At 43.5% G+C, this 24,098-nt stretch overlaps 2 protein-coding genes across 3 annotated transcripts; both read left to right on the top strand.

Moving 5' to 3' along the window:
* The first annotated feature begins 37 nt into the window (after positions 1 to 37).
* Positions 38 to 7,799, top strand: rrm1 (ribonucleotide reductase M1 polypeptide). The gene is made up of 19 exons (XM_066699660.1): positions 38 to 210; positions 1,151 to 1,239; positions 1,381 to 1,558; positions 1,775 to 1,875; positions 1,993 to 2,052; positions 2,307 to 2,346; positions 2,556 to 2,718; positions 2,835 to 2,976; positions 3,192 to 3,275; positions 3,430 to 3,591; positions 3,731 to 3,810; positions 3,951 to 4,152; positions 4,305 to 4,454; positions 4,652 to 4,873; positions 5,192 to 5,268; positions 5,506 to 5,641; positions 5,892 to 5,987; positions 6,219 to 6,407; positions 6,520 to 7,799. Exons 1-19 carry the CDS (start codon positions 192 to 194, stop codon positions 6,703 to 6,705), a joined length of 2,376 nt encoding a protein of 791 aa, XP_066555757.1. The 5' UTR covers positions 38 to 191; the 3' UTR covers positions 6,706 to 7,799.
* A 1,546-nt stretch (positions 7,800 to 9,345) lies between these two features.
* On the top strand, positions 9,346 to 23,582 carry LOC136746837 (protein sel-1 homolog 3). 2 transcript variants are annotated; one of them, XM_066699657.1, is made up of 23 exons: positions 9,346 to 9,545; positions 9,944 to 10,016; positions 10,650 to 11,145; positions 12,101 to 12,227; positions 12,731 to 12,852; positions 13,105 to 13,220; positions 13,818 to 13,879; positions 14,203 to 14,453; positions 14,778 to 14,921; positions 15,391 to 15,596; positions 16,048 to 16,227; positions 16,378 to 16,497; positions 16,674 to 16,814; positions 17,040 to 17,102; positions 17,657 to 17,830; positions 18,293 to 18,420; positions 18,643 to 18,726; positions 18,891 to 18,981; positions 19,187 to 19,274; positions 19,713 to 19,822; positions 20,372 to 20,499; positions 21,751 to 21,853; positions 23,459 to 23,582. In XM_066699657.1, exons 1-23 carry the CDS (start codon positions 9,496 to 9,498, stop codon positions 23,525 to 23,527), a joined length of 3,126 nt encoding a protein of 1,041 aa, XP_066555754.1. In that variant the 5' UTR covers positions 9,346 to 9,495; the 3' UTR covers positions 23,528 to 23,582. The 2 variants fall into 2 exon arrangements, with proteins under 2 accessions (XP_066555754.1, XP_066555753.1); XM_066699656.1 differs by lacking the exon at positions 23,459 to 23,582 and adding an exon at positions 22,240 to 23,081 and having other exon boundaries at positions 9,347 to 9,545.
* The last annotated feature ends 516 nt before the right edge of the window (positions 23,583 to 24,098 follow it).

Raw genomic sequence — 24,098 nt, 5'->3', positions numbered from 1 at the left:
CTTTCACCTTTGACGTGCGGCTTCTGATTGGCATGTTTGCAGTTTGTGGCGGGTCGCAGGCACCGCGCAATTGTTTAGATGTGCGGGGTCTGTGAGGCAGCAGCTCAATATCTCTCCCATTTCAGCCAGCGGGAACCTTTTATATTATTCAACTTTATTCCGTATTTTCTTAAAATAAGCGCCAAGACAATATGCACGTCATCAAGCGAGGTAAGTATATATATATATGGAAATATTGGTAATAATAGCTACACAGACAACCATTTGTGCAGATATTGTTTTAATTGCAAGCCAAGTTTAGATTTCTAGTTTCTCTAATCCATTATCTCTTTGTTATTTTAAGTTTGATCATTTTTATGTTTGTGTTTCACTGTAATATTACCGAAGAGAAACAAAGACCGTAAAATAGAAGCAAATTGGTGGGAATCTTGTACTGTAACAAAAATAACATTGCGTTTATCGCAGGACTCGTTTACGAAAGTGTCGGCATTTTCCGGCGGAGTTTTGCCTTCCTTAGTCATGCATTACGCTTGCTATGTTAGGCAATGTTTTATATGTCTTATATAAAGGGATATCATTGAGATGTATTGTGTGTGGAAGAAACACGAAATTGTTAATATATTTGTATATATTGTTAAAGTAACACTTGTATGTAACTTTGAGGAAACCCGCTCGGCTTTTGTTACAACACCGCTTCATTTACCCGCCAAATTGCAGCTGGTCAGTAGGAAGCGCTGGGCGGGAGTGGATCAAAATCAACTTCAGTGTATTAAATATTATTATTGATTAAGTATTATGTTCAAACAGTGATTTGGACATGTGTATTTTTTTATGTGTAGCTATGTGCATTGTAAGATGTAGACTATTATTAAGCCTTTGTTTCACCTCTGACCGTGACCTACTTATTGACTAGCACAATTGTCTTTATTTTAACTATGCGCTATACAGCTACGTTAAAACGTAATGCAAATTCATGCATTTCTGATAATCCACAAAATAGACAATTAAGTAGTCTATTAAATCTATTTGTGTGAAACGACTCCCATTCCAACTGTCATTGTTTTGTCTTCAAAGGCATAGTTTTAATCCCACATTACATATTTGAATGGTTTTTTGCAGCTTCAGTATCCATGTTCGTTTTTATTTTCAGATGGACGCCAGGAACGGGTCATGTTTGACAAAATCACTTCCCGCATTCAGAAACTGTGCTATGGGCTCAATGGGGACTTTGTGGATGCTGTAAGGAAACCCTCTTTTTCTGTCCTGCTTTTTGTGCACAGTCCATGCTTCATATAATGCTTGGTCTCTAAATATAACAGCTTTCTTGCACAGATGCAGCTGAGTGAGTGTCTAACCCCGTGTGGTCCCGTTTCCTCCCAGGCTCATATCACCATGAAGGTGATCCAGGGGCTGTACAGCGGGGTGACCACAGTGGAGCTGGACACCCTGGCGGCAGAGACGGCCGCCACCCTCACCACCAAGCACCCAGATTATGCCATCCTGGCCGCCCGCATCGCCGTGTCCAACCTGCACAAGGAAACCAAGAAGATCTTCAGTGGTGAGTGGGGCCTCCTGTTTGAACCTGTAGTGTGTCCGTCTGTGAAGGGCGCTGTTGTGATGTCAGCCTAGACCTTGTTTAATAGGCAGGGATTAATTAATACTGGTTCTTGTTACAATGTCTGCCTTGGGAACCTACTAGCAGGCCACGTTCAGTTTTAGTTTAAAGCACTAGCCAGTTGTATACACCTGATTTACCCCGAGTGTCTCCCTGCAGATGTGATGGAGGATCTGTACCATTATGTGAATCCCCTCAATGACCGTCACTCTCCCATGATCTCTAAAGAGACTCTCGACTTGGTCCTGGCTCACAAGGACGTAAGTGTTCTGATGCTTTCCTTTCCTGTTTCTTATTTATGGACCGCCCCAAATTAAAGAACAATCCTTAAAATGCTTTCATATCTAATGGAATGCGCTTTTTCTTTCCCGTTCCAGCGTTTGAATTCCGCCATTATTTATGATCGAGATTTCTCCTACAACTTCTTTGGATTTAAGGTAAAATCAGATTTGTTTTATGGTTGAGGAGTTTCTCCTGTTATCACATTGTTTGATTTGTAAGTTATAATAGATGGGTGGATGATAGAAAAAAGAGTGGAGATTTAAATTGTAAAAGTAAAAGGCCTAGAAACTGACTTATTGTAGAAGTGCCTGTACATTTTAACAGCATAAAAAGCATGTTTAATAATGAAAACTTAAACTGCATTGTTTGAGTCCCTGTATGTAAGGATGCATTTTTCTTCACTTTTTAGACACTGGAACGATCCTACCTCCTAAAGATCAATGGAAAAGGTATGTTTTTTTTTTGTTTTGTTTTTTAAACCTTTTTTGTATCTGTAGTGACTATAGATCAAGTTGGCTACTGTTTTACATTATGCACTTTAGAACTGGAGGTGTTGCTTTAATAGTACAAAGGACCACCTGCTAGGATCAGGAGTCAGTGCTCACAATGTGGCACAGGAAGGCAGGCGCCAACCTTCTCCACTGCTCTTCCTGTGTAGTGGCGGAGCGTCCTCAACACATGCTGATGCGAGTGTCCGTCGGGATTCACAAGAGCGACATCGATGCAGCCATTGAAACCTACAACCTGCTGTCTGAGAAGTGGTTCACCCACGCCTCCCCCACGCTGTTCAATGCTGGTACCAACCGCCCACAACTTTCCAGGTACAGCATCTCCCCACTGACCGAATTAATTTGGGTGAACGTGCTTACACTGGACTGAACTGTGCCGTACACCTGCAGCCTGCACTCGACAAGGTTAACTCTTCCTTTGGTTCCAGCTGTTTCCTGCTGGCCATGAAGGATGACAGCATTGAGGGGATCTATGACACCCTGAAGCAATGCGCCCTGATCTCCAAATCTGCGGGGGGGATTGGTGTTGCCGTCAGCTGTATCCGAGCCACTGGCAGCTACATTGCTGGGGTGAGTGCTCAATACTGTTGCCCATTTATTACTTACCTGGGCCTGTGTTCTGTCAACTTTGTTTGCTTGTAATTGGTATATAATGTGTATCTTTTGCGGTCAAGTTCTGTTTGCTACTCGCATTCTTATGAAGTCTTCCAGAACTTAAAATTAATGTCTGTTGATAGCACTGACCCATAGAAAGAACATGTAATTGAAAATGTCTTCCATTGCAGACGAACGGCAACTCCAACGGCCTAGTGCCCATGCTGAGGGTGTACAACAACACGGCCCGCTATGTGGATCAGGGAGGAAACAAGGTGAGGCTTCGTGTCTGTCAGGGATTTTAAGATGGTCATCTTTCCTATTGATTAACAAGACATCTCTGAAAGTATAATATCTTGTCTGTATTGTGGCAGGGGTGGTGCATCCAGAGTGTGCATTATAATTATAAATGTTCTGTCTTGTTTGCAGAGGCCTGGTGCGTTTGCCATGTATCTGGAGCCCTGGCACTTTGACGTGTTTGAGTTTCTGGAGCTGAAGAAGAACACTGGGAAGGAGGAGCAGAGAGCCCGGGACCTCTTCTACGCCCTCTGGATCCCAGATCTCTTCATGAAGAGGGTGGAAAGCAATCAGGTAACATCGGATAGTTTTGTGTATTAGGTGCAGCTTCCCAAAAGTTATTTTCATGGATGGGCTTCTATGTAATTCATGTATATTACATCTTGCATCTGTCCGCTTCAAATCATGCTTCTCCTCCTCTTCTCTCACTCAGGATTGGTCCCTGATGTGTCCCAGTGACTGTCCAGGTCTTGATGAGTGCTGGGGAGAAGAGTTTGAGAAACTCTATACAAGGTAAAACCAGCAGTGATTCTTATCAAGTCAAACCATGGAGGTTAACTTAGCCAAACAAAATGTCTGCTCATCAAGAACAGTGTTTTTATTCAATAACGTTCTTGAACATCATCTCACGGGGGTTTGCTCTCGGCCTGCAGGTATGAGAGAGAGGGCCGGGCACGCAAGGTGGTGAAGGCCCAGCAGCTGTGGTACGCCATCATCGAGTCTCAGACGGAGACCGGCACCCCCTACATGGTCTATAAGGACGCTTGCAACCGGAAGAGCAACCACCAGAACCTGGGCACCATCAAGAGCAGCAACCTTTGCACAGAGATTGTGGAGTACACCAGCAGTGATGAGGTGAGAGCTGGAGTGCTCTATCCTGAATTGGTTTGAAATGTAATGATCAGTATGCTGTAAGGTGCAGCAATTGTTTCCTTCCTGTAACTTTTTGGATTGCTTGCAAGGGTTGTCTGGGCTCTGGAAGGTAAACGCTCCGCTCTCTCTCTCAGGTGGCTGTGTGTAACCTGGCCTCTATCGCCCTGAACATGTATGTGACTCCTGACCGCACCTACGACTTCAAGAAGCTCGCCGAAGTCACCAAGGTCATTGTAAGGAACCTGAACAAGATCATCGACATCAACTATTATCCCGTGCCTGAGGTAGGATCAAGCTCTAAATGTTTAATTTTACATCTTATATTTTTAGCAGTTACCTTATTGGTGGGGTAGGTTAGACATATATGTAAAATGCTTATATTCCATGCATCTTGGGCATCGATTTTATGTAGCAATCTTTTACGGTCAATGTCGAGCAGTATGTTCATTACTCTTTGTACACCCTGCCCCCCACCCCCCAGGCTGAGACCTCCAACAAGCGTCATCGGCCCATTGGGATTGGTGTCCAGGGCCTGGCGGACGCATTCATCTTGATGCGCTTCCCCTTCGAAAGCCCGGAGGCCCAGCTGCTCAACGCCCAGATCTTCGAGACCATCTACTACGCGGCCCTGGAGGCCAGCTGTGAACTGGCGGCAGAGCTGGGGCCCTACGAGACCTATCAGGGCTCACCGGTCAGCAAGGGGGTGAGTGTAGCCTTCAATGTCCTGTCTTTTCCTGCGGTGTTGAATTCAATTTTGGTGGGAGCTTAAACTTGGTTTCCACTGGGTTTTGCAGTCAAGTTGGAATTTGTTTCCTTTGTAAGTCACAGATGAGTGCTATTTTCAGTGTTCAAAAGCAAATGCAGGCTAGTGCAATTGAAAGCCATGCTTTTAAATGAAACTAAAGGTCACTTGGTGGTGTGTGCAGAGCTTCTGCATGAGCCTAAAGCAGGCACAGTTGACTCATGCTAACCAGTCCTATGATGTGTTGGCTTGGGTGCTGATGGGTTCTCTTCTGTCTAGATCTTGCAATATGACATGTGGGAGAAAACCCCTACTGATCTCTTGGACTGGAAAGCACTGAAAGAGAAAATTGCCAAGTAAGTCCAACAGACTTTTTTTTTCCCCATGGGCGGAGAGTGAACCATTTAATTAAAACCAACTGTGCTATGAAAGTTTGTATCGGCAGTATGTTACATGTAAACATGCTTGTTTTAACTAGAACCAGGTCTGCTTGCGTTTAGTGGAGCCATCAGTGTTGTGTTGCAAGTTGTATTAAGTTAAACGTATCAAATTTGTATTCTGCAGCTTTAATGAGATTTTTTTTCCTGTTGTAGACATGGCGTGCGGAACAGCCTGCTGTTGGCCCCCATGCCCACTGCCTCCACCGCTCAGATCCTGGGCAACAACGAGTCCATCGAGCCCTACACCAGCAACATCTACACACGCAGGGTGCTCTCTGGGGAGTTCCAGGTAGTCACGTCTCTCCAGGGCAGATTCATTAGAGAGATGCTGTAGAACTTGTATTTTTCCCCTTCTCTGAATAGTCTGCATATAACATCTAGACCGAGTAATAGGTGAACACAACCAGCTTTAGTTTTACTGCGTTTCTGACTTTTGTATACTTACAGGAGACAAATTACGAGGGGGGGATGCGGTCCTAGGCCTAATGGTTGCCTCCCCTCCAGGGAATTTTGAAAGCTAAACCTCTTCTGTCATTCAGATTGTCAACCCACACTTGCTGAAGGACCTGACTGAGCGAGGGCTGTGGAGCGAAGAGATGAAGAACGAGATCATTGCCCAGAACGGCTCCATTCAGGTGAGGGCTTCTGTGCATCCAACAGTCTGTCCACGGTTCACAAGTTGCAATTAAACAAATCGACAGGCAATGACGGGGGATGAAAACATGCATGAGCAATCTCAACACCTTCCACACACTACATCCAAACTCCAAAAGTCCGCAATTTCACACTCCAAACACCATTCTTAGACCACCTTCACAAAGGGTTGGAAACCAGGCCGTGTTTCACAATGCGTCCTCCTCCTGCAGGGCATCTCTGACATCCCAGAAGACCTGAAGGAGCTGTACAAGACTGTGTGGGAGATCTCCCAGAAGACCGTGATCAAGATGGCCGCCGACCGGGGCGCCTTCATCGACCAGAGCCAGTCGCTGAACATCCACATCGCAGAGCCCAACTACGGCAAGCTCACCAGCATGCACTTCTACGGCTGGAAGCAGGTATGCACACCCCTGATCAGTGTCATGAGTGGGATTGTATCAGACTTCTCGGGAATCTGGAAATGAGGTTTTCGCCATCACTCAAAGGTGTGTTTCTCTCCTTCCCCCGCAGGGACTAAAGACCGGCATGTACTACTTAAGGACGAAGCCGGCTGCCAACCCCATCCAGTTCACCCTGAACAAGGAGAAGCTGAAGGACACGGAGGTGGTGGGTGAGCGGGACGCCAAGGAGCGCAACAAGGCGGCCATGGTGTGCTCCCTGGAGAACCGGGACGAGTGCATGATGTGCGGCTCATAGATCCTCCCTGGTGGTCTGTGCAGTTATTGTCCTCATGGGAACATACACACTGTTGAGGCTTACACTTGCCCAGCCTTACACTGCATGAGGAGCTGTTCAGATCTGCTCAGCACTGCCTCTCGTCGTTTGGTACTGCTTCCTGCCCAGCGTATTGGGGTAGATTGTAGATATTTGTTTTTGTTTACTTGCATGGGTGGATGAAGTTTGTATTGGGATGTGAGTTGTGTGGGGAAACAAAATATAAATAAATGCTCTCGTTTGTGACTGTACACCAGGGTTCTTCAAAACGCGTCCTTAGGGGGCAAAGCACTTCTATTTTGGTCCCCAGCCGAGCACTGAAATGGTTAATTGAACCAAATTATCCCCTTTTCTTGGTGATGGGTGATTTTCAGAGATGTACCCTACAAAGCCTGCTGGGCTGTGACCCTCGGGGACTAGATTTGAAAGACCCCTGATGTACACTGTCCGTTTAATGCAGCCTCCCCTGATTTGTCGTCCCTGGGTTTGTGCACAGAAGTCAAATTAAACTGCATCCCAGTGACTTGTTCCGAGTTGAAACAGCTGGTTTAGCTCCAGTCTAAAGGTTGGTTTCACACTCAACCCAGTGTTAATAGTTTATGCTATCCAATAGTATTCCCAACCAGCACTGAGAACATAATGTTAAGATAGAAATAGTCAATACAGGCATGTCAGATTTTTCATGCCTGGGCTTTTAAGTACGTTTATATTTTTACTTAAATACCTTAAAGTATGAATCATTTACCATTATAGTGACTTTTTTTTTGTAACCTCTGCTTATTAGCTTTTTCAGTGCTTGTACTTCAGCTGTAAATAAACACTCCTCTAACTTAATATCTTCACTGTTTAGTACTAGAACGGCCGGCTTCAAACAGTTTACCTGAAGGCATTGCAGTCTCTCGACAATGTATTTTCTTGTACAGACTGTTTTAATATCTTGGAAAGCTCCTACTTCTTCCCTTCCCTGTCAGCTTTTTGTTTTAAATGGTGAAGGCTCATGTACAACTGTAAATCAATCTGTAAAGCAGATAACTTGTTAATATGTACAGGACAGTCAAATAAAAACCTTAACATTATTTGATCTTGTATTTCATCTTCACTCGGTTGCAGTAAGACTGAAAACGGCATTTTTAAAATGTAAAAACTGATTGTCACAATTTAATCTCGACTTATTTAAAAATGATCTCTTTTCAAAGCAATATATGGTGACTAGTGTGTTTTCAGTATTTGGTAAGGACAGAAATACTTATGCTGGTGTCTTCTGTGTGTTTTTTATGTGTAAGAAATAAGCCAGTTTGAGCTCAACTCATTTGAAACTAGTCCCCTTTTATCTGCAGAATGTGAATCTCCACACACATTTAGTTGTAAAACCCAATGATTTGGCATTTCCTAGGTACAAAGATGTAAGTAAAACTCATGTCTCTATAAAAGGCATTTTATTTCTAACTGGGTAATTTGCAATCAAATATTTGATGCCTGTATAAACATTTTTTTTATTTGGGGACTCATGCATTTGTGTTCACTGATTCCTGTATATATCAATAGACATGCTGATGAAAGAAGAAACTATTTATAGCATTTTAAAAGTAGATGCTGATAACTGCTTCCTCATACATGATTCTGCTGTCCTAGAAGAGCTTGAAACTAAAGCACTATCTGGGTCTTGTAATCTTTATTATACATAAGAGTAGTTGAACTAGTTTGATACCAGGCTAGTGATTAATTGTCCTATGCACAGGCTCAAATGTTTTATTTTGGAACATTAGGTTTTAACCATTTTTAAAACAAAACTTTATACAATGATCAGGATCAGGAGGCTTTAAAAAAAAAAAAAAAAGGCTAAATGTATGACTGACTGTGTACTTTACACAAAGGGTGGTGGGTGTCAATAGATCCTGACACTGGAAATATTAAAGAACAAGCACAAAGGTATTCTTGGGTGATAAAACTACCAATGCTATCGATTTGTCTTGTCATTTATTGCTTAATTACATACCAGAGAACTGCGTGCCACCATTTGCAGCTCTGAGGTTCAGACGGACTGCCTAAAACCCAAACGAGGTTAAGCATCTCCTAGTTGACCTTGCAAATCACATCACGAAAATATTCAATGGCTTTCATCAAAAGTGTTCTTGTTCTTGTTCAAAGATCTTGTTCAAAGTTTTATGAAACCATGAGAACTACTTGTATATCCGTTTATTCATTTGGGATAAAAATATAGTATGTAATGTCATAGTTCACGTTAATCGCATTCAAATAAATCAAAGATGACCTGACTATAAAATGATTTTGTAGAAATATATATAGAAATATATAATATACCCTCCGAAACCCCATTTAACATGATATAGTGAAGGTGAGACCCTAAGCAGTGCGCGTCAGAATGGCTGCTCCACAGCCGCACTCAACGCACAGCTCAGGTCGCGTTCTTGTAGCGCACATTCCCGCAGTTCTGCGCAGAGCTGCAGAATCCCACCGATCCCATTGGTGGAGCCGCGCAGACCTGCGGACATCTGCGCCACACGAACGCGCCCGCTGATGCACAGCGCTGCTTGTGTGTTTGCACAAGGATTAACTGCAATGCAACAGGATCTTATTCCGGTTTTGCAAAGTGCCTTTTTATACAGTCGCGGGGAAGTGCACCAGGGCTCAGTGTGTGGATGCGCTCGAAGTCGCTTTCAACTATTTATTACCGTTGTGTTACTTTAATAGTAGACTGAGCCGAGATAATCACATTTCGGACGCAGTTTCCAAGAATGTGCTTTCAACAAGATGATCATTTCCAATCTCCTATTTCACTGTGTGTGCAAAAATAAATTAAGGTAAGGTTGAACTAAGTTGGAATTTGGTAAAGGCTAAAACGAGTTAGTAATGGGCATAATGGGTCTGTTGAATGATCAGTTTGAATCATTTTGGGCTCATGTTTTGATTTCCAACGTTTTCTTAAAAATACCAGTGACATTGTACTGATATAAGCAACAATAATTAGTTATTGGTATGCATACATTATTGTTAATGTGGTTTTTGACTAGTATATGTAGTATGACTAGTACCCTAGTTCTTTAGTTTGTTTTTAAGGTTGGAGCTGATACCACTAGAAACACCCCCCCCCCCATATTACATTTTGAATGATCTGTCATTGAGTCGTTCATTGTACCTGAACATGTGCTCAGAGTAGCATCCATAAAAACCAAACTGATCTGATGCGTTATTGTTCCAGGACCAGGCTGACTATGAAGCCCCCGGTGCTGGGCAGGTGTGTCCTGTTAGCGCTGTGCTTCTTGCACTGTGAGGTGAGTCATCTCTTTGCTCAGAAGGGAGTGCAGTCATCAGGTGCTAGAAAGATATGTGCACACACATTATTATTATAAAGTGAAATGTTCATTGGATGGTGTACTATTAATGCAATTGAACTTGAGATGCGTATTTTGGGTCTCTGCAATGTATTGGGTATCGACAAGCTATACCCTCTCATCAAACATGTTGTGTGTTGTGATGTGTTCATGATTGTTGATATCAGGCCCAGGCAGACAAGGACACAAACAGTAATTCTGTTTACTTAGTAAGTGGGGGAACTTGATTTGCTAGACTAGACTGTTAGCGACGCCTGGTAAGCAATGCCGGACCTTAGGAAGGGCTAAATAAACACACTGGAAAAGATGCAGATCAAATAGATTTGTTTTGTCGTGTGTGTGGTATAAAATGTGTCCATGTGCCACGTGTGGATATGGCAGTAAATGTCTGGTAATATCATGGCACACAACCATGCCAGCCAGCCTTCAGTTTCCTTTTTTTCTTTATATGTAGTTACAATAAGGATAACACACATATAGATATGCACACGTAAACTTAAATTATCATCCTGCAACTTTTAATACTGGTAGAAATCTAAGCACTAAATGTCTTTGTTTTCCACTGGGATGCAGGTAACGCTCAGTGCAAGTGAGTCTGTTCATTCCAGTGATGACGTGGTGCTGCTGAACCCCCCGGAGGAGCCTGTGTCCGGGTACCCCCTGCGGGTCCTCTACTCCTGCTCCGGCCCCACAGAGGTGCACCTGGAGGCTCTAGTGTCCTCCGAGACCCACAACGTGGTGAGGGTCTTCCGGAGGCGCTGGCGCTGTGACCCCGGACCGCCCCACGTCCGCGCCCTGAGCTTGGACCTGCCGGACTGGCTGGTGTACCGATCCGACTGGAGGATCCGCAGGTCGGATTGGGTGCTCAGTGTCCTTCTCCGTGCCTGGGTCACCGGGGAGAGACGCTCGGGGGGGTATAGACAGTCTGCGGCCCGGGCTCTGGTCCAGCTTCAGCCCCTGGACCCCTTCAGCCGCCCACTGAAAGACCACCCGCTGTGCCCCAGCTGGGATGTTGACCTGCTCTGGCGGATCCACAGAGACACTATCCCACAGTGTCCAGCAGAAGAAGGTAGTTACTGCAGATATTGGACCTGATATTCAGAACATTTCACAATCCAATAGCATTTGGGAGGCGTTCTGACACTTGTTCTCAACCTTTTTTTTTATGTTCCATGATTTTGTCCTTTGATTTGTTTCTCTATGTAAGCCTCATCATTTTTGTCCAGCGTGAGTAATCCATGATATCCTGCTATTCACAATGTTAGGGTATATTGTCAAAAGTATAGAATTGAGAACAAGGGCAGTAATGTTCAGACTGTACAATGCCTAGTTAGACCTCATCTGGATTCTGTGTACAGTTCTGGGCTCCACACTTCAAGAAAGATATCGCTGCTCTAGAGGCAGTTCAGAGGAGAGCAACCAGACTTATTCCAGGTCTGAAGAAAATGTCCTACTGAGAGACTGAGGGACCTGAACCTTTTCACCCTGGAACAGAGGAGACTACGTGGGGACTTGATCCAAGTCTTCAAAATCATGAAAGGCATCGACCACATCAAACCAGAGGAGCTTTTCCAGATCAGCAGGGACACACGCACCTGGGGACACAAATGGAAATTGGGCTTCAAGGCATTCAAGACAGAAAACAGGAGACACTTCTTCATACAGAAAGGCGTCACAATCTGAACAAACTCCCCAGCGATGTGGTTGAAGTTGAAAATTTGGGAACATTTAAAAATAGACTGGATAGGATCCTTGATCACTCAGTTATTAATGGACACCAAACGAGCACGATGGGTCAAATGGCCTCCTCTCGTTTATAAACTTTCTTATGTTTCTTATGTTAAGTCTTTTCTGAGAACCTCTTTCAGATATAGGTTATGGAAGGAAAGGCATTATGTATTGCTTTCAGTCATGTAATTCGATGACTCTGGTTTATTTATGCTTTGAAGCTTCAAAATATACATAAATAAATAAATGATTCTGAAGCCAAAATAAACTAACCCTGTTTGTTTCCCTGTGTTCAGAGGTCAGCCATCTCCTGTCATTTGTGTACGCCTCCACCGGAGAGAGATTTGGCATTGTCCGGACTCTGAACCACTATGGCAACAAGGTCCTGGAGCACCTGAGGCGGAGATCCATCTCCTTTCCTTGGTAATGCGCAACACGGTGGCCGATAAACTCTAAGACCTAGCATGGATGGGATTTTCAATTAGATTAGTTATTCCTTTTCCACTTCAAAAAGAAGAACACATCCAGGTCACAACAATCACGCATACATACATATCATAACTATTTCAATAAATGAGTGGCTTTCAATGATGTGAGCAACGCATTCACTTCCCTTAAACTGACAAGGGAAAGGCTGAGATGCTAGTGAAGGTCAAGCAGTATATGTTTCTCAGGAAGTCAAAGTAAACTTGCATTGAATTCGATATATCATTTATATTGTGTTGTTTCCTTTCCCCACCCTAACACACCTTTTAAGGTCACTAACACTGAAGAGTCCTTGATTTATTCTTGCCAAAACTTTATTTTTCAAGAGTATCCCTTTTCTGCATGTAACGGTGTTCACCAGATGGGGAGTTTGTGTCGCAGTGGGTGTATAATTCTCTTCAGATTGTGCTCACACACTTCTGTTGCCCTTCCTCTGCTAGGTGTGTTTTCTCCACCTGGGTCTTCATGACCCGGCCTTGCAGGCAGCACTTCTGTGGACTGGTGCACCACGTGGACGACAACAACAACTACGCCAGCCCTGTGTTATTCATCACCGACGCAGGTTAATTCCATTGTCTCCCCCTAACCAGACACGAGCAGAGGCCTTGATACGTGTACAATCTCGTTATTGTATGGATTGTAGGCTGCACCAGCTAAGTTAATGCAAATGAAAGAATTAAAATACAGAGCACAAACTGACAAGCTACCTGTGGAAACAGCCTGCAAAGCAGAAAGCACATTGAAACTATAAAAAACAGTGTGTTGGCTGTGTTTGTGCTGAAGACAGTGTGCACGTGTGTTCTTCTCCCCGCAGGGCAGATTCATATCCAGATGCACGGGGCGTCCGGCCAGGCAGGTGCCTTCCTCAGTCGTTTCCGGGTGCCGCAGTTCCAGTGGTGTCGCATTGACCTGGAGCTCAGGGGCCAAATGGTGAGTCCCCTGCCAGGACTGCTTTCACTCGGCAGCCTCTGGGAAACTGTTTGCCAGCTCCTTGTGGTGATCAATGAAAAGCACGTATCACGGTTCAAATTCCTTCCTGTTGTGGTAAGAATGGCAGACCATTCAAGGAACCAAAGGGCCTGCAAACCATCTTTTTCCATCAGCACTTCTACATACCCGTGTTCATCAATGGCAACCTCTTGGGCTTGAATCAAACGTGATGCCAATCTGTTAGTGCATGTTCCTAAGATGTGGCATAAATAAAAGCCAATACATCACCTATTAAACAAATCGACAATCACTCGGGATCGTTTTCACACAGACATAGAGTTTGTAGTGCAGTTTTATTTTGAACATCAATCAAAATCCTATTCATTGGACATGAATATCAATCCGGGCTCTTAAGTTGGTGCAGGAACCTTATAAGCTGACATTGGGGTTATCGCTTCATGGATATTTCATTGTTGCCGTTTTCTACATAAATACTTTTAACATTATGCAGCTCTATGTAGCCGAGTCCTGATTTGAAGAGTAAGCAAGACCTCCAGCACTTAAAGGCATGATGTCGTCTCATTTTCTCCCATTCAGGCCAACATTACAATGGTGTGCGAAAAAGAGCAGCAACAGACCGTTCAGTCTACAGCTTACATGTGAGTTTATGCCTGTGATAAAGCATTGTTAAATAAAATTAAATATTCTTTAATATTCTGACTAAATCTATCTTTTGCACTATTTTTGGGGGGGAAGAAATCTAGGCATTCTTCTGTGCTATATGTTTTTAAACACTAGTATTATTGTAAATAAAAGTAGGTCAATAAAATAAAGGTTTATTCTTTAACTTAATTTAAAAAAAGTCACTGTTTTTATCTTATAATAATTTTGAAAGAGTTAAATAACATTTATAACAACATGGCACCAAACCAACTGATAGTAGCGTCGATCTTTAGGGTTTAAATCCTTCTGCTTTGCGCAGGTTCAGAGAGGCATTTGTGTTGGACGACACCGTCGGCAGGTTTATTTTGGGAGGAGGACAGTTCGTCAGAGGGATCGAGGGCTTCTATGGCCCGTCTGCTTACTACCGGAATAGACTCCTGTCAGTCGGTGAGGTGGTTGGCCTTCCTGAGCCTATCAGCTCTGTGGATTTGACAGGATGGTACAAATCCTGTCAGCAATTTAAGGTGGATCTCCTAGAGAAGATGACTGGATACTCGGTGAGAAACCCTGGTAAGAGACATTGGTGCTGCTTCCAGAATAGGGAGGCTTCCTGAAAAACTTAAATGCATACATCAACTAGGAATGAGTTTGAGTAATTAGCCTTGGCTGGAAAACAATGACCTGAACCCTCAAATCTCCACTGGGTGGTGCCAGAGACACACACTGTACCGTACATCTTGTCATCCTGAGATTACATGGGGAAACTAGCTCAAAGTTGATTGATCAGTTCCTTGAGTCCTGCAAAGAAAGCCCAGCATTTACATTGAGGCTGAATTTCTACAAAGAACAGGGTCAGTCTTTCCTAATATGAACGTCTGTTTTCTATTGTTTCAGAGAGCTGTGGAGACATCTACAGTAGCTGGGTGTCAGAAGATTGGACAGCCAATGCAGTACCACAGTGTTTCCATTGGGAGGCACCCCTTCCCCCTCAAAGACGCTCTGCTGCTCGAATTGCAGAGATACTGACAACAAGGAATGGTAGCCACCTGCCTGTTTTATGGATAAGTCTTTCTTTCTTTTTTCTCTTTTCTTTCCTGTTCCTTAATTATTTTAGATTTTCTTTCTGGCATGACCTGTAGCTTCTCTTTGCCAAATTAGTGGGGCACCCATATTTTTGAATTCACAATAGCAGTGTAAGTTGAGTATATGAAATATTCAGGCACACACGTCCGAGCATATCTTTTTAATTGACAATTTGTCTTCTTCCAATGTGTAGAACACTTGTCTAAACGCGAAAAGTGTGCTTTTCCAAATCCACAAGTTCTTCGAGTGACACTTTTAATGCTGGGTAAAATCCACATAACGAATGACTGTACTCTGCTGTATGACAACCGAATGTGTAACACCACAGAATTATGAAGGTTAACAATGGTGCCAGGACTGACAGGTTGCCATTCTTCTGCTATCCACTTCTCCACCTCTCTCTCTTTCTCACTCTTTCTCTCAGGGGGCAGGCAAGCGGAGCTGGGGTTTGTGGGGAGGGCCCTGTACTCTCTGGCTCTGCGTAGACTGACGCGGAAGGATGGCATCCTCAGAGGAAAGACCGTAATGCCACTCCTGCATCAAGCTGGGTGCCTGGGTGACAACCGGGCGCTTTTCCTGTCCTCCGTGCTGCATCGCACTGGACTGGGAATCAGGACACAGCCTGACAGGGTAACAGTGTTTGTGTTTGTGTGTGTGTATGTAGAGTATTGGAATAGAATTAGTGATGTGTTTGTCTTTATAAAAATAAAAATAGCAACATGTTGACATTTCAAACCTTTTTCCAAATGGGTACAATGACTATGGCGGGGAAAGAAAACAAATGTAGACCCGTCTAATTGGCCAGTGAGTCGTGGATGAGACGAGTTGCCTGTTTAGACCACAGATGATCGAAATCTTCAAAACAAAAAGCAACACGGCACGAGTCAGTCAGTCAGTCAGCCTGAGCACAAGGAAGCCGAGGCCTGTATACAAAGCATTGCTGTGGTCAGAGCACATTGGTATTCATCTCAGCCCACTCTGTGTTGTTGCACTGCAGTTTTCAAAATTGTTTATTATTAAAATAGCCCTGCTTTATACGGGGTAGTTCAATGCGCTGGTGTTTCTGTGCTTGTCTGCCCAGGCTGTGCTGCTGTCTCTCCTGGCGGCTCAGCAGGACTGGAGATTGGCGCTGCTGCACCTCGGGCACCTGCACCACCTGGGAGGGCCCGGCATCCCTGCCGACCAGCCCCTGGCCTACGCATATTATGCCAACATGGCGGTCCAGACCTCTGCAGACCGACAGAACCCCTCTCCCGGGCAGGTGAGGTGGCAGGGACATTGTTAAGAAATGAAAGAAATTTAAGAACAGATTTAAGAAATCAAGTAGTGGCACACATAAAATATATATATTTTTAAATGAGTTGATTTTATTTCTCTTCCTCACAGTCTCTCTCCCTCTCCTTCTCTCTAGGTGTTTGTGGAATCGGTGCTGCTGAACAATGAGGATGCGTTGAAGGAGCAGACACATGAGAACGATGATCTCTTCCTGTGGCTCAAGTTTCAGGCGCGGAATGGGGCTGTGGACGCTCAGGTGTTGCCTCCATTACCTTTACCTCCCATCATCCTCCCAATGACCGGAGGCGTGTCATCTCAATGAGTTCATGTGAACACGCATTAATTAAAAACAAGAAAGCACTCTTACTTTATTCTTAATACATCTATGCAAGCTTTAATCTAAATAACTTTTGTTTGTTTGATTTCATTTAGCAAACAGTGGGTCGAATGCTGTTTTGGGGCCAGCAGGGGGTGTCTCCTAATATGCAGGCAGCTGTTAAGTACTACGAGAGGGGGGCCACGAAGCACGAAGACCCCGTATCCATGTATGACTACGCCATAGTCCTGCTCAAGGTCAGGACCCCTGGGGCTGTTCTCAGTTTGCCTGTTTTAGTTGAACCATTAGGTTGCAATCACATTCTCCATTACTATTCTGCAATTCTGCAAAAGACATCTGTGTAGTGATCATGGTTGCTTCAGGATATATCTTTTTTCAGCTTAAAAGAGCAGTGAAGTGTGTATCAGATGTGTAGAGAGAGATCCATCTTTACATGCAAAAATATGTTCTTGCTTTATCAGGGACAAGGAGTAGAACAGGATATCCCAAAGGCCGTGGTGTTCTTGAAAAAAGCTGCAAAACAGGTAAAACGCAGCATGAGGCTCCAATCTGCTCACAGCTCCAACGATTGACACGTTCTTGTGCTGTGATTTGTTTATTACTAGATACTACAATTGAATTGTGAGATTTGTATGACTTGTGGCTGAATGCAAATTACCTATTTTAATGTTTTTCCTGTATCCGTTTCAGTTTCAGTGTGATATCTCACGCAGCCCCCATTGCGACTAACAATTCTATCCAGTATATCTGTGCCAGGGTGTGCGAATTCGATCTTTAGTATCAGACAATCATGCCTTTCTGTAAAATTAACTTGCTTACCAGTTGGGATCACAAAGAATATGTACTAGGCCCATCCTCTCCAGCAGTAATTGCACAGCTGTAATAACATACATAAAGGAGAAAACAAAATCTCACTACAACAAGGTAGTTTATATTTACAAGAAATGTTCAGTTTACAAGGTAGTTTACACCACTGTTTGCAAATGGATGCAATAATCTCTATAAGATCCATGTTTTAATAAAGCCCTGTTCCCACTTTTTGGTCTGTGACATAAAACTGCAAGATCTCTCTTTCCAGAACTTCGTCCCAGCAATCAACGCTCTGGGCTGGTACTATGAGAAGTACGAGCAGGACTACAGGAGAGCAGTGGACCAATGGGAGCAAGCTGATGCCATGGGGAGCTCTGAGGCCGCCTTCAATCTAGGGATCATGTACTCTCAGGGCCTGTATCCCGGGAAACCAGTGGACCAGGTTAGCTTGATTGGCAGGTTGTATGGAGACCTGTGTGACATCACCATAATGGGTTCATAGCCCCAATTAGCTAGCAGAGTTAATTAGTATTAACCCTGAATCTCAACCTACACCTAAAGAACACAGCAGATGTGTTGAGGCTTTAGATGCTGCACAGACCAGCAATGTAGGCCCAATATAAGTGCCTCTGGTTTGTACGTTGAATGTTTTGCCAGGCAGGTAAATACTGCTGTGGGAAAGTGTGAGGATTTGTGTCCCTTTCCTTAATTCAGTTTAATATGAGAAGATGAGCTTTGCTTTGAAGCATGATTATCTTAAAGAGATGTTCTTGCCCACATTACAGAAAACCCCTCAAATGTGCACACAGCACCGTGCACTGCTTTAATAAAGCCCAGTTAATTGAGTATATCCTTAGGGAATTGTAGTCCTCCATGTTTCTTAATTCTTCTTTGTTTGGCGCAGTATAAGGCCTACACCTACTACCTCAAGTCAGCCCAAAATGGACACATAGATGGAGCTATCCAGCTGGCCGAGGTGTGGATGAATGGGATTCCTGGCAGGGTGAGCCAGCAGCCCTTGGACGCAGTGCGGTAAGAGACCACATCACACAGGGGCTGAGACACTGGGAGCTCGGGGCTTCAGGAAATGGATCATTGTAGGAATGTCCTTGTTTCGTTTTCCAAAATAAGTTGTTTTCTTAGCCATCTTTTTGCATTTATTGTCATTGTTATTTTTCTTTTATTTGAAAAATCTAAAATAAAATTTAATTTATGGTGTTGTGTATGTTCCTGATATGCTGTTGGCTTCTCCAGGTGGACCAAGTGGGCATCAGAGCAGAATGGTTACCTGGGAGGGGTCCTGAGGAGAGCCCTGGAAGCCTATTTACGCCAGGACTGGTATGCTAAACCTCTTATTGGATCCCTTTCATTGCTTCCCTTCCTTCCCATTCTGACACATAAGAATAAATCGGAATGTATGCAGGATTTTCTAAACTTGTTTCACAGCACTAATACAAGGCGATAATGAGTCATTGACATATTCTTCTCTCCCATTATTACAGGTCAGCAGCTTTAATCTACTATCTTACGGCAGCTGAGGCTGGGTTCACTGTAGCGCAGTTTAATGTGGGATACCTGTGTGAACACAACTTTGTGAGTTGGGTTTGCACACTAACTGGTATACATTGTGTTGATGAAGCCCCCTTTTATCAGCTGAATTGTTTTCTGTGACTCATTCTACAAATGTCTCTACATGAAATACAACACATTCCACTTTGCCCAATGCGCACAGTATTTAAGTCGCGTTATAAAAGTATTGTGTGTTTGATTTTATGTTATTCTAATGTCTTACACACAGGGAGGCCTCCTGAGACCCTCCTTCATGTCAGAATGTATGTGGCGATACTATAACCTGTCCACCCAAAGCCAGAATCCTGTTCCTTACGGTATAAATCCTGACATTCTTTCAAGAAATTATTAGATTAAATTGTGGGATAGATTAGTTACCTTTTAACCTTTCATCACTTCTAACAATCAACAGAGAGAATATCAACTGTTAATAATTTGCTAGATTTTTTTGTTTTTGTTTTAACTTCAATACTGATAAACTGATGCTTTAGTAAAAAATCAATTGACAGTCATACTGCAATACAAATGGTTTTCAGCCATTTTGGCAGCTCTGTCAGTAACCTTCTGTCTCAACCATCCTAAATGTTCAGCCAGAGATGTTTTTTAGCTCAGTGGCAGGTAGGGCAGCTACTGACGGGAAACTGTGTATTTGACTAGAATTTGAGTATGAAATGTATTGGCTCTAGTCGTTTCAAGGCTTCTTCTTGGTTTCTTTGTGCTATATTTTCATACATTTTCTCTCTGTTTCCCTGCAGCCCTGATAAAGATGGGGGATCTAGTTTATGGGGGTCACAAGCTGAGGAAAAGAGACCTGAGCACAGCGGCAGAGCTGTACAAACGGGCTGCTCTTCAGAATGACCCCCAGGTGCGGAAACAAATAAGTGCAAACTGTACAACTGGATCTAAACTGTGGCTAACCTGAAATAACCTGTTATACACTGTGAGAATTAGAAATATAGTGTAAACAATAGGAAAGGATGGAGTACACTTAGAGTAAATATGTGCATGTTGCATTGTAGGTGCAAAGGTTAACTGTAGAAATGTGGGATGCTAGCAGTCCAAAGGGATAAGACAATTTGCTCTGCATAGGTTGTAGAACCTTAAATTGATCTGAAACACAAATGGGAGACTCCTGTCTATCCCTGGCATTAAACCGTTTTGCATTTGAGAAACGCAGAAACAGAAATGTACATTTTTTTTAAAAGACACTGCAGTCATTTTTCAATACCTGCTTTTTATTTCCTTTTTTTTTTTTTTTAAACATTAATGTTTCTCCCCGCTGTGGGATTGCAGAACAATAAGTTATTCTCTTATATTCAGGAATGAATGTAAGGATCCAATTTGGTCTGTGGTGAGCAGGTCAGGAGAGAAGGCACAAGGCTGCGAATCTGACTGGGTGTCTGTCCCCTCACAGGGCTGGTACAATCTGGGGCTGCTGGTCCAGGAAGGGATGGAGCTACCAGGACCTCTGCTGTCAGAATTAGGCCTGCCAGAGACGCCCAGGAATGACAATTACACTGTGCTCACATCTCTGTACCGTAGGCAAGTACACAGTCCAGGGCTAGACTGGCGTAAAGTGGCCTGTTTATGAACATGGTTCGCCAAATAGTTGAAATTTGTGACTTCAAAAAATTCACTCTAAGGGCCAGTTTACATAAACCCCAATCACTCTGAAACAAATACCATCTTTTTGGTGGCATTTTGTTACCGACAAGGTCTATGTGAATGGGTTATTGCCGGCAATTTGAAAACCACAATTTTCGGGACCTAGTCTAAATGCCAGCATTTTTCTGGCAATGGGTCTGTGTGAATGGTGCAGGAAAACGAATGTCAGCAAATGAAGCGTCACGTCCTTGTGTTGTCAGCTAACTTGCGTATAACCAATCAGAATAGGGGAGCAAAAAAGGCAGAGGCTGAAAATAATGTTGTCACAGCAATTCTGAGTGTTATTGATGAAACAATGGTAGTTTGTTTTGAGTTATTTAATTTGATTTTAAGGCAGTAATGTCAAAATTTAAAAAAATTAAAAATCAGTTGTTCTGAGCAATCAATCAATCCCAGATCTGCACACCCAGACTTTTGGTAGATATAGATATACACACAATGTAGTATCATGCTGTTCTTCTCATTTATTTTAGTTTATTTAACTTCGCTGCAGTGTGTCAAGACCCACACAATGACTCTCGTTACACCACCATGAACCGAGAGCCGAGTCTCATACTGGGTTCACTGGTTCAAATGATCTGTGAATGCTGGGTCCAGTGACCACACCGCAAAAACACACAGCCATACAGACTGATGAACTGGTCATAGCGCAAAAACGCACCTAGATTGATGTACCATTAGTTTTTCCCTCTTGACTATTTGTTCTTGGCAGTGAATCCGAACCAAACCAGTGCCGTGGTTAGAACCAATAGCCCAGTAAACACAATGGAAGGAAACTGGCAAAACTGGGAAATGATCAAACTTGTACAAACACGTCCAGAATATCGGTTCGTGTCTCCTCTCCCAAATTCACAGGCTTCTGTAGCATCCTTTTTTTTTTTAGTCCTTGTAATTTGCGCTGACAGTTGTATAAACGCAGCGATGGCAGAGTTTAAACTGGCCTTAACCCTACCAATGTTTTCTAAGCTAGTCATTAACTTCAGCCATCAATGACACTAGCTAGATGGAGTCAAATATGTTTGTCTCCTTGATGTTTTTCCAGCAGAGTTACCACATAGTGAAGCCTGGCTGTTCACTGGCACCTCTCTCTGTAACAGTCCTGTGTTTTGGCTGTGTGTCCGTCTACAGGTGTCGGGATCACCAGGAAAAAGACTCGTACCTTCCCTGCTCTTTGGCTTTGCTCAACGTCCACCTGCAGCTACTGTGGAAACTCTACAGCGCCACCCTGACAGTGAGTGTGACACTTGGCCAATAACTTTTTTTTTTTTTGCGTTTCCTTCCTAAAAAACATGAGCAAGGAAAATATGACTCGAATGCAAGGGAGCTTTGGAAGAGACCAATCCACACAATTCCAAAATCAGCTTGGGCCCTATACACAGTCCAGACAGCTATCGTTCCACTATGGTCTGACATAGGCCAATATGACTGGGATTTCCCCAAGTAATCAAGTGCTGGTCAATAAATCTGGGTTTCCTCTACTTATCACAAAACAGTGATATCAGTCAGGGCTGTATCAGGCCTCCCTGTGATGCTTTACTGCTGCTGTAATGCTGTACAATTCACAATGCATACAATTCCCATGGCTTTTTCTCAGTGTGGCTTCCTCCTGCCTTTCAGCTCTCCACTGTTGCCCTGGCAATTATCTCCCTCCTGACCACCCTCGCCGCCCTGGGAAGGCTCAGGGGGGCCGTTTCCCTTGGTGGCTAGGAAGCATGAGCCCACAGCTACCAGCGGTACAGGATAGAGGGACAAGGGGGGTAGGGAATAAGACTGTGCCCAGAAAACACTGCTGACAGCTGAGAAGATGTTTAGACATTTATTGACAGGTGGACCATAAGAACAAGGGAGCATATGGCTACCACTGCCCTCTGATTTTGGCTGTTCTCAATTGTCCTCTTGTACTGAGGGATTAATCCCCCTGAGGGAGCTCTCTGTTTCAAAGACTGACTGCCTGACCTTCGTAGAAACACTCCACAATGTTCTCTACCGCAAGAGTTCAGTCAACCGCTCTGATACGCAAACAGCTGAGCTAATGTTGCTTCCCTGGGGTTCTGGGAAAAGTGCAAATCTATGAATCACATGATCACCTGAATTGTCAACATTCAAATGTCTGGTATAGGAATTCAACTCTATAAACCGCTTTTCTTGCTTTCTTGCATTTGGTTGTTGGCTGTCCTATTTAAATGTGTACCTTCTTATATAAGTTCATTTGGTTATGTAATTCTTTGGAAGGGTTAGCAAAAGGGACAAAAACTAAACTTGTGTGAAAAAGGCAAGCCTGATTTAATGCATCGACGTCCATCTGGAAAAGTGTTTACATAATGACAACTCAGTTTTAATTATAAATCATTTGCACCTATAAAGGGAAGCACTCAGTTGTTCCTGGTTGTCGATGAAAAAATATGAAATGGATTAAGAGCATAATATATTAATTAAAGTTATACAAAGTTGCCCATTCATTTGTATGTATTTGAGTTTTCTCCCCATGGCCTCTCAAGGTTATTGACCTCACAATTACTGCTGCATTCCAACAACTAGCTGCCTAGCGACAGACGCCGAAACAAACTTTCTGAATGACTTGAATCTGGAGAGAGAGAGAGGGTTCCTTGGTTGCTCAGGATTAGAAAGAGCTTTTCTACATTGACAAATGGGTATTTTTGTGCTTCATAATAAGAACAGTTCCTTGTCCTTTTGTTGTCCCCCCCCCCCCCCAAAACATTCACTTAAACATGTACAATAAGCCACCCTGATATAGCGCTTTACATCTCTTGGCAGCTTGGTTGGTATATCACTCTTGAAAGCAAATTAATTGTAAATCTTGTACTCCAATTCTCAGGTCTTCCATCGTGAGATGCTAATTTCACACATTAAGCATGAATTAATCACATCATCCTCCCAGGGGTGAGCTATTTTCCTGGCACGGTGAGGACTCAGGTGTGATGTCACAGGAGGCCTGGGCCCAGCGCCTCAGGTAATGAAGAGTAATGATAGCCAGGGGAGCCCGCCGTCCCGCCGAAAACAGCCTGTGCTCGGCAAGCTGAAACCTGTACCTAGGAACTGGGGAGCCGAGGAGCACAGAGTTTCAGTTCTAATTGAAAGATAAAAACAACTGTTCCAGCTTATGAGCAATTGTGCTGTGTTTTGGCTTTGAACCAATAAGGCCTGGTTCCTGCATTCCAGTGACAAACTGAAGCTGAACACCTTTACCTCACCATGCTCTGATGCCACAGCCATTCATATAGGAGCTACAGTTCATTTCAATTTGACTGTTTAAGTAATATACCTGTAATGAGTCTATTTGGTACATACTTGTTAAGCTTATGAACTCCAATGCAGTCACCTTTTCAAGATGTCAAATATCACTCACAACTGCTGGAGAACTGGCTTTCTCTAAACCATCATGCAGCAGAAGTGCTTGGAGCTTTTTGCTCTCCAGCAGCTGTGATGGATATCGGATACACCCCCTTGAAGGCCGA

This window comes from Amia ocellicauda, chromosome 3 (genome assembly GCF_036373705.1).
Source record: "Amia ocellicauda isolate fAmiCal2 chromosome 3, fAmiCal2.hap1, whole genome shotgun sequence".
Classification (NCBI taxonomy): Eukaryota; Metazoa; Chordata; class Actinopteri; order Amiiformes; family Amiidae; genus Amia; species Amia ocellicauda.
The sequence above is the reverse complement of the archived record's forward strand: the minus strand, read 5'-3'. Positions and strand labels throughout refer to the sequence as shown.